Here is a 12,517-nt window from a genome sequence, read left to right on the forward strand (position 1 = left end):
AATTTGGCTAATTTTGTAAATATATTTGGAAGCATTGTTACATGCCTCTCACATCAAACACGAAAGCATTCCAATGATGATGCTCTTTGCCCCCCCTCTTGTGTGTGTGTGTGTGTGTGTGTAATATATAAGTATGCACCCACATACATTTACCTTCCAGTTGAGGATAACACTACATAGACTGCAGTCCATGGATACTTATTTAGCCTACAGCAGTGGATCTCTGCAAAGTTTTTAGCATTGGGACCCACTGTTGAGAATGACAATCTGTTGGGAGCCAATGGAAGTGATGTCATTAACCTGGGTGTCATGGCCAGAAGCGACATCCTCAAGCAGGAAAATTTTTAACACCCCCCCCCCCGCCATACAACAGAAATCAAATTAAATCAATCAAGTACGTAAGATAGAAGTTTACAGTAAGTATTTTTTTAAAAACACAACAAACAGCAGTAGAAGGTCTGGTTTGACAGGCAGAGCTCCAAAGTATGCTTTTTGCATGCTCAAAAAAGCCGTGGAGCCTTTCACTAGTGTTTATTGCATCATGTCTGGTCTCCCAACCCAGAAGTAACTGGTGATGACATCACCACCAGTTACTTCCGGTGGTACTTCTAGTAGGAGGACCTTGGGAACCAGTTACTTCCAGTAGTACTTCTAGTAGTATTGTATTGGCAACCTTCAGTCTCGAAAGACTATGGTATCGCGCTCTGAAAGGTGGTTCTGGCACAGCGTCTAGTGTGGCTGAAAAGGCCGATTCGGGAGTGACAATCCCTTCCACACTGGGAGCAAGTGCAGTCTGTCCCTGGTCTGTCTCCCTGGCTATGGGCCTTCTTTTGGGAAGTGGGGGCAAACGTTCAGAAATGCTGATCAAGACTAATACATTCAAAATAAAATACACATGGAAATGGACTGGGACCCACCTAAAATTGGCTCACGACCCACCTAATGAGTGGGTCCCAACCCACAGCTTGAGAAACACTGGCCTATAGTGAATTTGCTAGTTGTGAATCATGGTGGTGGGCTCTGCATTGCTGAGTTATTAGAACTCCCAGTGCCCCCCCCGCCCCAATTTACAATATGAGGTTAATAATGGTGGGCTATATTTGCATATGTATATGCAATTTTATTTATATATATGTGTGTGTGTATAAATAATACTTACACTTATATATAGATAGATTTTGTGTGTGTATATGATTAGTGTTGGTTTTTGAGAATTTTATTAAAAATAGCCCAAAGAAATTATTATTAAATTATTAATAAATAATTAATTAGGACTTTAGAAAGAATTCTTAAAAACCAGCACTGATCATGTACCCCTCCCGGCCTGCAAGACCACATGAGTTCCTGTCTCTCCTCTCTCTGTATGTGGAGGGGGGAGAAGATGCTACTCTAAGGTTCGGAATTGACCCCTACGAGCACCCGTCCCTTCTGTCCCTTTAGCCACGTGACTGCCCAAAGCAACCCGGAAGTGCTGACTGCGGAACGGACACTCCGGGCTTTGATCGTGTCTATGGTGTCAATCGCTCCCATCGCTCTTTATTGGGTAGTGATGCGCATGCGCGGCAGCCATTTTCGAAGCCGGTGGACAGAGAGTACGGTGGGGGTGAGTAAGCTTGCTGGGGGGGGCGTGGGAAGGGACTGTTCTGGGGCTGCCCGGTCGGGGTCCTTCGGGGCCGCAGTGGAGAAGCTGGTCCAGCCCGTCCCCGGGGCTCTTCTTGCCCATGTGTCGCGCTGGGTCGTGGCAGGCAGTAGGATGACTCGGCATCGCCCGGGCTGTGGGAAGCGGTGGAGGGGCTGGAGGGAGGCCTTGGCCCCGAAGCCCCCGAAGGCTGCCTCTAGAGGAGGGGGGCCTCCTGCCCTCCGCCCCCTGACAGGGCTCTGGGCCCCCATGGAACTCTTCTTAAAGCGAAAGCAAAAGCATGTGAGGGCAGGTGGGCAGGCAAACAAATGGCTCCTTTGTGCTTCGTGCTAAATGATGGTTTGTTGAGGTGGGTAGATGAGACCTGGGGGTCAGGTGTGGTTCATGAGTACCTCCAATCTGGCCCTTCAAAGGCTCTCAGTCTGGCTAACAATCTGACTCTCAGTTCCATGTATGCATACATACTGACTCTGGTGTTTCTCACTCATACGCAGTATGTCTGTGTGCATGAAGGAATGGCACAGGAGCACACTGTACAACTGAACCATGCTGGGACTGAAACATGAGCAAGCCTGTGCAAGGCTTAGTGCACAGTCTTAGTCTTTAATGCTTTAGTGCACAGTCTTTAGTCTTAGTGCAAGACTAAAAGGGCTGCCCATAAGGAAGAGAGAAAGCATGGAAGGAAAATGTCTTATTTGGCTCCTGGTGACTTCTTTGATTCAAAAACAAGTGCTTCAGAAAAGGGTATTGAATGTTTATGTTCGAAAAAGCAGGGAAGCCAAGTGGGAGCACTGGGACCCACTTTTTAGAATGATAATCTTTCAGGATCCACCAGAAGTGATGTCATAACTGGAAGTGACATCTTCAAGCAGGAAAAATTTTCACTATCCTAGGCTGCAATCCTACCCACACTTACCCAGGAGTAAGTCCCATTTACTATCATTGTTAAAAGAATATACCTAGTAGCTTGTTAAAGGTACAGGTCTCTAAGATTTCCCCAAATGCAGTCATATATTATGGTGGCATCAAGTCTAATGTATTAAAAATAAAATATTGCAATGAATGGGGACCCACCTGAAATTGGCTCGTGACCTACCTAGTGGGCCCTGACCCACAGTTTCAGAAACACTCCATCAGATGATTCATTTGGCTGTGCAACCCCTTAACATTCAGAACCAGTGGCTGCAGTTGCACTCGTTACATCAGGGCTTTTCTGACTGGGGCGTTGTGACGCCCCAGCCTGTGGGCCCTGGCCTCTGGCCCCCTTAAGGGGCAGGGGCAACCTGGAGGCAAGGAGGAGGCAGCGGCGCAGTCCCCAAGATCGTGCCGCTCAGGGGGCTGCAGGGGCTTGGGTGCACTTACCCAAGCCTCCTGCAGCCTCCCAGGGGTGCAGGGAGCCCCGTGCAACCTTTGGCAGGGCTCCCCGCAGCAGTGAAAGTAAAAGTGGAGCGATTGTGCCCCCAGCAGAAGCGGAGTGCGATCGCTCCACTTTCAGTGCTGCAGGAGCCCTGCTGAAGGTAGCGTTGGGCTGCTCGCACCCCTGGGAGGCTGCAGGAGGCTTGGGTAAGTGCACCCAAGCCCCTGCAGCCCCCTGAGCGGCACAATCCTGGGGATCGTGCCGCTGCCTCCCCCGCCCCCACTGCCTCCCCCCTGCCTCACTTACAAGCACTTACAGTGGCTCAAACTCCAGGAGAGTTTGAAAACCACTGCGTTACATTATTAGGGGGTGGGTAGGGACCCAGTCAAGGGCTTTTCCTTGGGCCCCCAGCAGTCCAGTACTGATGCTGAGCCGGAGATACCATCTTTGATATTTGTGACAAGGATTCCTGGCTTTCTGACTATCCCTTCATCTGTGGCGTAATCATTAGTGGCAACCTGTTTCACAAAAATTTAGCAAGGCAAACTTTTCCTGATAAGGAAAAAGGGTGGGAAATAATTTTTACTGCTAAATTTCAGTGCAGGAGGTTGCCGTTACAGGCAGAGGAGCATAACTAGTTTAAAAGAAAAGCAAAATCTGTGTGCGATAATACTAAGGGATAATTATCTGTTTGGTTGTTTGTTTTTCAGCATAGTGCAAATTTGAAGCAACATGGTAAGTATATCTTTTCTAGTTTCATAAGTGTAAAGCTATGCAAGATGCATATTTCTTACAATTGAATGTAGGGGTATTTTTGGATTGGGGGTTCAAGCTCTTTGAAAGACAAGACTAATGGAATGTTTAAAAAAAACAAAACCAAGAGGATGTGTCTATAGGGGCATAAAATATATTCCCAGTACAATCTGGCATACAGAAATGTGTGCCAGGGATAAGGACTGATTGATTCTCCTATGGCTCCCATTGAGTATTCTCAGAAAAATTAGATAGTTTGTAACTGGGCTCCCATTGAGAGTGTCAAACCTTGCATGGGGCGGGTTTAGTTACCCTGTGAGTACAGGTGTGCGCCACTTTGCGACGTTCCGGCTTATGCCAGGATTGCTTAACCGATGATCACGTGCGGCCATGTGGTCCTCGGGGGCACACATCCCAACCCTCTGAAAGTGAGGGGAGCTCTGCATCCCTCCCCTCCAAAGGGTCGTCTGAGCCTCCCAGAGGCAGCACACATTCGCATGCTTTCTCTGCAAGGCTCAGACCAACGGAAATTGCATCTCTCATGATTTCCGGTTTCCTCCATGAAACTGGAAGTCGTGCAAGAGATGTGATTTCCCTCAGTCTGAGCTCTGCAGTCCGCTCGCTACCTCTGGGAAGCTCAGACAACCTTCCAGAGGTGAGGAGAGCAAAGCGGAGCATCCCATTCCCTGCGGAGAGATTGGATTGTGTCAGGTGTCGCTTGCCAATAGAGATCATGGTCCTGATCCCTTTTGTTAAGTGGCGCACAACTGTATTGAGTTTTGTCAGGTGAGTGTTTAAAAGCAAAATTCTTTGTTTCCCTTTGCAGTCTCGAAGATATGATTCCAGAACTACAATTTTTTCTCCAGAAGGTAATTGCATGGCCAGAAGAAGAAGAAAATAGAAAATGATTGAAATTCACAAATTACTATTGAAATGATTTGAGTGTGTCAACTCTTGTGGGAACAGCATATATAATAATATCATAATACTGATATAGCACTCAAAGTGCTTCACACACAAAATCTTAGTAACATCCCTGCTAGGTAGGCCAGATAGCATTGTATTTTCTTGTTACAGATGCAGGCAGATAGAATAGTGGCTTGTCTAAAGCTGCCTGCTCAGTTAGGTCATCTGAGATGAAACTTGTCAAGTAGGGAGAATTTTCTTTCTTCCTACTTCTTGCATCTGCCACTAGGAGCCAGAAGCTGCAAGAAATGGCAGCAGCCCAGATGAGGAAGCCTCAACCACTGTCGTCCAGAGATTCAGTAGCAGAACAGCCACTGGAATCTCTGAGAACTGGAAAGACATAAATATCTTTGTCTCTCCAGACACACATGCACTCTCAAGATCTTTTGTCTGCATCCAAAAGGAGGAGCCGCAGAGACATCATTGGTAGCCTGAGGGAGAAAGCCCTGCACAACAAGGGTGACCTGGATCCAGATTATTTGTGTACAGTACCTTAATATATTCTAAGCCCTCTCAAGAATTTTGGTTAGTGTGTGGAGGGACTATAACTATTTCAAATAAGCTTATAGCAGTGGTGAGAGATGATTCAAGGGCTTCCTGGTTCATGAGTCACTCTCTTTTTTAAAATACTGTGCTCTGTTGTCTGTCATTGTTCTAACCTGAAGAGACATAACCCTCAAAATAAGTATTCCAAGCTACATGACTGTGTAGATGTAGAGCCCCTGTCCCTACTGGTAGTCAGTGTGTGTATGTGGTACAGACAGAGCTTGAATAATTTTTTTTCCTATTGACTACTCTGAAACATGACTGCTTGATTGTTTCAGCTGTCTTAGATTTTATAGCAGCTATTGCTGTTCACCTGGGCAGCTAATCATTTGTTTGAACCTTGATTCAATATACCTTAGAGCAGCACTTCCCAAATTTACCTGGCCTCACGGCTCCCCACCCTGCACTGTAGATGCAGCACACAGCTCCCAGAAGTGACTGGGGATGGTATGATTGCCAGTTACTTCTGGGTTCAGAGACAGTGCGGGATGCTACAGACAGCAGTAAGAGCCTCAAGGTGGGCAGGAGAGCCTTTCCAAGTGTGCAAAAACCACGTACAGGAGCTCTGTCTGCTGAGCTGAGCCTCCTATTGCCATTGCAGCACTGCGGTCTCACTTCTGGCTGGCAGGTAGCCTGTCCAGGGAGTGCCTCACAACTCCCCAGAACATTGCAACATACAATTTGGGAACCCCTGCCTTGGAGTAAATTTCAGAAATAGTTTTAGAGCCAAATAATGACCTATAAAAGTAACTGTACAGTATTTTATAGCTTGATGGTCATTCTCTACATGAGTTCAGTAATAGTGGGTTCTTCTTCTTTCAGCCTAGTGAAAATAGTTTTTTGCTTATGTGGCTTAGTCAACCATTAACGCTGCGAACAATGTTCTTCCCCAGGTCGCCTATATCAGGTTGAATATGCTATGGAAGCCATTGGGCATGCAGGCACCTGCCTAGGAATCTTGGCAAATGATGGAGTATTGTTGGCAGCAGAAAGGCGCAACATCCACAAACTTCTGGATGAAGTCTTTTTTTCAGAGAAAATATACAAGCTCAATGAGTAAGTCTGTTATAAATTGCTTTTATGTGCATGTATTCCGTGCTTTTGAGTACATGAGTGAATTTGTAAACACCTTGTTTTCTGCGACCTGCCTGTCCTTGTGTAGCTTTTTGAAAACTTTGTCCTGTTGTTGGCTTGATTTTGTATAGTTGGGCTTCCGTTTGTAACTTTCAGTCTATTCCTATCTCTGTTCTTTGATTGTGAGAGCATTCTGAACTAGAATATTTTGTCTGTCGTCTGTTAAATCTGTATCTAGTTGTTTACAGAACTGTATGAAATTGTGTTTCATTATAAAAATGTCTGAATGAATTTTCATGCCCCCTGGAAGCATATGCGCTATATTCCCGCAAACTCTTTATATAGTTTGTATATACACAAATGAATATGCCTTATAGAATGGACATGCTGTTATGGAGTGATTACAGTGTACATTGGGTACGGTGCAGCTGTTGACAGAAGTGGAGTGTGCTATAGTAATTTGGAAATACTACCTCCACCCTGCAAAATAGTACCGGAAAGGAAATAGGTTTTACTTAGGGTAGGTAGAACACAGGTTACACATAAGGGTATTGGCCCTAGATTCCAACATACATCATTCAGATAACAAAAAAAACAACAGAATAATCATCAGTACAAAGGCTATCATATTTATCGATATAAAAAATTAAATTTAGGGAAACACTCAATATTGTTTAACTAAAATTATCCAATCGCAAAAAAACTTCCAATATTTTCTTAGTCTATCTAAATCTCTCTCTTTCATTCTTTCTGTTAAAACTTCCATTTCTGCTACTTCATAAATTTTGTCTATTAAATTTTCTCTAGTCGGCACATCTGTAGATTTCCATTTTTGCGCAAACAATATTCTTGCCTCTGTAACAATATGTACAATAAGGCGTTTCTTACATTGATCTTTAATTTCTGATGTCACATTTAGGAGGAATATTTCTGGTTTGAATGGTAATACACAATGCAATATCTCTTGCAACAATTTATGTATCATTTTCCAGTATTTCTTGTGTTGGAAATGTAATGAGGTAGAAGGAACTTTTTATCATATGTGGTGGACATACGAAAAAGCAAAATAGTACCTAATGCTCATTTGCTAACATCGTGAACATATCTGTTTCAGGGATATGGCTTGTAGTGTGGCTGGTATTACTTCAGATGCCAACGTGCTAACAAATGAATTGAGGCTGATTGCGCAAAGGTATGAGCTCAGAAGCACGTAGAACCTTTTTATTTTAATGATTGAAATGTATGACAGGCCAGCCTAGGCCTCAGAAATGAAGACCCAGCAAGCCAACAAAATGACTAGAACAGCTTCTTTTGGTGAATGGTTGTTGCATAATATTAAAAATGTGTGTCATTTGTATGGTTATGTTGCTGGGGGTAATATATAATATGAATATGCCATCTAGGAGCGTGGCATTTTACGACATGCAAGAGGATGTGTCTCAGCCTTGAGACGTTCTATAAAGATGTAAATATATCTATAAATCTAGGCATATTGTAATAGATAGTAAATAATAGACCGTAAATATGTCTGTTAAGATGTAAATCCAGTTGGTAAATGTACTGTCGAGAAGTAGATAAATATTTTCAGAGGAGTTAATTACTTGTACTGAACTAATTAAAATCCATCTTGCAGTCTAATCCTAAGAATATCTATTTTGCAGTAAATCCATCTGAGTTCTGTTGCTTGCTTCTTATTAGTTTTGCTTAGGGCTGCATCCCTTGTCTGCAGAAGTTAAACAAAGCTGTTTATTTTGACTTATCTAAAATGTATTCTAGATACCTCCATTTTATGTCTGCCAATTTGGATAGTCATTTAAAATATGCTGAAAACTGTATCAAATGAGAAGCAGTAGCAGGAAGAAAGGATAAATCCAGCCTCAAGAAGCCCTAAGGTCCCATATGTTTCAGTAGGAGTTGAGTCAAAATCTTGCCAATTAAAATCAATGGGACAAGTGCTTAATTTTGGCTAGATCTTGCTGAGATTTAAGGCGATAGGTATGAACTGCTTGATTTGGAAATTGACTGAGCAATAGTTAAAACAAAGATAGCATACCTGGTTAAGGGCACAATTCTAACTAGGTCTACTCAGAAGTAAGTCCTATTTTGTTCAGTGGGGCTTCCTCTCAGGAACGTGTGGTTAGGATCGCAGCCTAAGAGTCTTAAAAACAGAATAAGATTTCTCAAAGATAGTCAGAACTTATACAATCATGCTTCGGTTTCAGAGTTTGAGGAGGACAACCTGTCCTTGCAGTCACATAGTTCTTTGCTGAGTTAGCAGTGTCCTGTATCTATCTTGTTTGCAGTTGACAGAAACTGACAATTAGAATGGGTTGATTAAATCAGTAGTGTTCAACATCTTTAGACCTGGGTAACATCTTTAACCCCAGCCTGCTACTAGGAACCACTTTTTATTTTTTTAAAAACTGTGTCCATCTTGTTTCTCTCCTTTCTTCATAGTCTCCCTTTCCCATCTTTCTACTTTATTCTCTTACTTCTCTTCCTTAAGCCATTTCTGCCCAACGTTGCAGATACGCAACAGGGATCAAATGTGTACCTGTGGGCTGGGCAAAAATGGGTTAAATACAAAAAATAGTTTTTAAAATAGAAAGGAAAATGGCAGTCTCCAGGACTGTCCAACTTTGGCTGGGCCACACCCCACTGGGGCATTGACCCCACTAGTTGGGACCAATAATCAACTGTTTCCTTGACTTTTTGGAGAAACGAATTGGTTCACTTAATCAAGTGTTAGACTAGCTTGACAAGATTTATTTCATGTTCATCCTGCCATTCCTCCCAAGGAGCTCAGGATGTATTATATCATGGACGCCATATTAATTTTTGCATCAAAAATTCCTAAATGTTATGCTAACGTTGATTATATTGTCTAGGTACCTGTTGCAGTACCAAGAACCAATTCCTTGTGAGCAGCTGGTAACAGCCCTGTGTGATATCAAGCAAGCTTACACTCAGTTTGGAGGTAACATTTTTATCTTAATTGTCCAAGAAAAGTTTAAACAGTTTATGGCAATTGGCACGAAACTCCATCCTAACCAATCTGAGGCAGATCACTGTGTCACCTGAATAGGAGCTTAGAGGCCAGGGCTTTGTACTGAAAATTGCAGATCTGTAAGCCAACTGATTTTATCTGATGAAGTTGGTCCAACCAATAGACAGATTGTCCTTTGGTGTCTGCTCTCTGAAGGAGAGAAAACCCATGTAAAGATCAGAAACTTGTTGTTCAGGCTGTTGGACCTTGTTGCAACACTTGAAATAGGCTGCCTGCCATGCCTAATTTCTGAAATGTGTTTCGTGTATTTGTGTTCAGTAAAGATTTGTGGTAGATACAGTAATAAAGTGGCAAAATTAATCCTTGAATAACCTATATAAGTAGCCCTACTTTATAAAAAGGAGGTAAATATGTTGCAACTAATCACCCTTGAGCATTGACTCAAATAATGTGATATAAAAACTAGAAAAAGTTATCCAGTTGCATTTTGTTCTTCCCCCGCATCTTGGAAAGAAGCAATGGGGGATTCATTTTGGAGCTTATCTTAAGTAGCTGAAGCAGTCAACTAAATCCTAGTTCACAGGAAAAGATTTTGCATTCTTCTTGGCTTTTCCCCTCCTCTTTTAAAGCCGGCAAATTGTGCTGCTTAATTTAAATCACCCATAACCTTGTGTGTTAACAGGGAAACGTCCTTTTGGTGTTTCATTGCTGTACATTGGCTGGGATAAGCATTATGGGTTCCAGCTGTATCAGAGTGACCCTAGTGGAAACTATGGGGGATGGAAAGCCACATGCATCGGAAACAATAGCGCTGTGAGTGATGTCATCTCTTATGTTAAGCTTCTTTTCTCTATTTGTGAAAATTACATTCTTAGAAAATGTCCAACAGTAACTTCAATATGCTGAGCTTCAACAGTCTTGTATAGACCACCACACCCAGCAAAACTGCTGTGACATCTTTTACATTCTTTTAACAGGCAGCCGTGTCAATGTTAAAACAAGACTACAAAGAGGGGGAAATGACCTTGAAATCTGCACTTGCTTTAGCTGTCAAAGTCCTGAACAAAACCATGGATGTTAGTAAACTCTCAGCGGAGAAAGGTGAGCGATGCTGTTCCTTCATACTTAAAGACTGAAGGTGCAGTTGGTTTTGGCAGAGTTGTGTGACAGTTTAATCAATATTACTGTTGATAGAGTTTTGCTGGTGCTCAATGTAATTGTAATATTTAAAAATTAATCGTTCTGCATCATATAAAGATTTCTCCCAATTTATCAATATGGGTGGTACAATGATGCCTTAAAAGAGTTATAGCTGCCAGTCAATTATAAGGGAAGATGAGACAGAGAGGTTGGCAACAATAATAGGTAGCTCATCCTTTGTTAAGTATTAGTAGTGTATCTTAGTCAAAAATAGAGCATAATTCTAGTTCACTATGTTTAAAATTGATTGTGTGTGTTGAATGGATAATAATACAAAGCCATCCCCTTTGTCCTTTTTTTGTCAAAAAATGGTTTACTGTTTGGGGACTGCATAGCCAATACCTCTTGGCTATCTCTAATTCTAAATTAGATCTGAAGATACACATTTTAATATTTAAATTATTCATGTTTCAGTTGAAATTGCAACACTGACAAGAGAGAATGGGAAGACGATAATCAGAGTGTTAAAGCAAAAAGAAGTAGAAGTGTTGATAAAGAAACATGAAGAGGAAGAAGCCAAAGTAGAGCGTGAAAAGAAAGAAAAAGAGCAAAAAGAAAAAGATAAATAAATGAAAATTGTAGGGAGCATGTCAATGAACAAGTACAGACCTTCACTGCTTGAACATTAATAGACTGAAGCAGGGAGGAATGTTGTTTATTGAATTGGTTCCTTTATACTGCTCAGACAAGTCCTGTTCAGGCAGTTCTAATGTCTTGGTTCTTATATCTGTTTCTTTTCTTATGTAATAAAATTTTTTAAAGGGTCCTGGCCAAGGTTTTATTGTATTAGTAGCATTTGATATGCTAATACTGAAGGCAGCTATTTTGCTTGACAAAGGACCAGCCCATCTACAAGGCTGACTGAGGTAATTGCCCCATATGTGGTCCCCGCCTCCATCATTCCTCCTCTTTTTCTCACTCCCTGGATTTATAAAGGAAGATAGGAATAGACCAGAGCAGGAAGAATAGTAGATTTAGAGCATCTCAATAACCCAGCGCTTCTCAAACTGTGCTCCTAGGAGCACTGGGGCTCCCTGAGACCTTCAGGGGCTGCACAAGCACAGCATAAGTTCCCACCATCTGATTGGCGCTGTGCCGCTCTGCACATGCACTGAAGCTCTGGGCTTCCTTGAGACTCCACACATGTACTGGCAGGGGTTACCCAGATTCCATTAAAGATGGAGACTGAAAAGTTTAAAAACCACTGCTTTAGTTCATCACTTTATTCTACTGCACACTTTCTCTTCCACTATAAAATTACTTTTACTAGAACAAAGGAGCAGCCGCCTTGGTTTTTCTCCTTTTTAAAGTAATTTTGCTTATGGGATTTAAAGTTAAAATTAATCCCCAGATAGCAACCGCCACTGTCAATCAACCAGTCTCATTAAAAGCCTAAAGAAATAATTCATTTGTCAATTTTCTACAAAGCCCTCAACCGTTTGATGTTCTTCTGACTTGGGCAGGGTCAGGATATATAGGATATTAATATCTGGATAAGAAGAGAGCCAATATTTTTATATAAGTTGTCACCCAGTCGAATACATTGGCAAGTGTCTCCAGTGCTTTAAATATAACTTTGTAAGAGGGTAAAATAGCACTGGGACATTTTACAGTTAGCTTGTTCAAAGATCTTGTCACAAGGGAATTCTGCATAGAACTGGCCAAAGTAGTTTGCATACGGTTTGTACTTGAATCCAAACTATGGCTCTGTGCAGTAGCAGCAGTCTTCGTCATTTGATCCACCTAAAATCCCAGCCTGCAACATGAGACCCACCTTCAAGACACCCGTGGGGGAGAGAGGCAGGCAAGGAAGCAGCCACATTTCCACTTCCTTTCCTACTGGAAGGTAGATAATCAGTGTGTACTGTTACTGTGGTGTTCTGTCCCTTGTTTCTTTCCAGGCCAACTAAAAGGGGGAGGACCTGGAAAGAGCCCAGTAGGAGAGAGGGGCAGGTGATGGCATAGCAAATTGTGC

At 42.4% G+C, this 12,517-nt stretch overlaps 1 protein-coding gene across 2 annotated transcripts; it reads left to right on the forward strand.

Moving 5' to 3' along the window:
* Window positions 1–1,540: 1,540 nt before the first annotated feature.
* On the forward strand, window positions 1,541–11,307 carry PSMA4 (proteasome 20S subunit alpha 4). Of its 2 annotated transcripts, none has more exons than XM_066635107.1 (9): window positions 1,541–1,603; window positions 3,707–3,731; window positions 4,576–4,618; window positions 6,155–6,317; window positions 7,450–7,527; window positions 9,224–9,312; window positions 10,025–10,155; window positions 10,320–10,443; window positions 10,957–11,307. In XM_066635107.1, the coding sequence occupies exons 2-9, from the start codon at window positions 3,729–3,731 to the stop codon at window positions 11,109–11,111; spliced, it is 786 nt and encodes a 261-aa protein (XP_066491204.1). In that variant the 5' UTR covers window positions 1,541–1,603; window positions 3,707–3,728; the 3' UTR covers window positions 11,112–11,307. The 2 variants fall into 2 exon arrangements, with proteins under 2 accessions (XP_066491204.1, XP_066491205.1); XM_066635108.1 differs by having other exon boundaries at window positions 1,553–1,602; window positions 3,713–3,731.
* The last annotated feature ends 1,210 nt before the right edge of the window (window positions 11,308–12,517 follow it).

The sequence above is a fragment of the Tiliqua scincoides genome, chromosome 8 (genome assembly GCF_035046505.1).
Source record: "Tiliqua scincoides isolate rTilSci1 chromosome 8, rTilSci1.hap2, whole genome shotgun sequence".
NCBI classification, from domain to species: Eukaryota; Metazoa; Chordata; class Lepidosauria; order Squamata; family Scincidae; genus Tiliqua; species Tiliqua scincoides.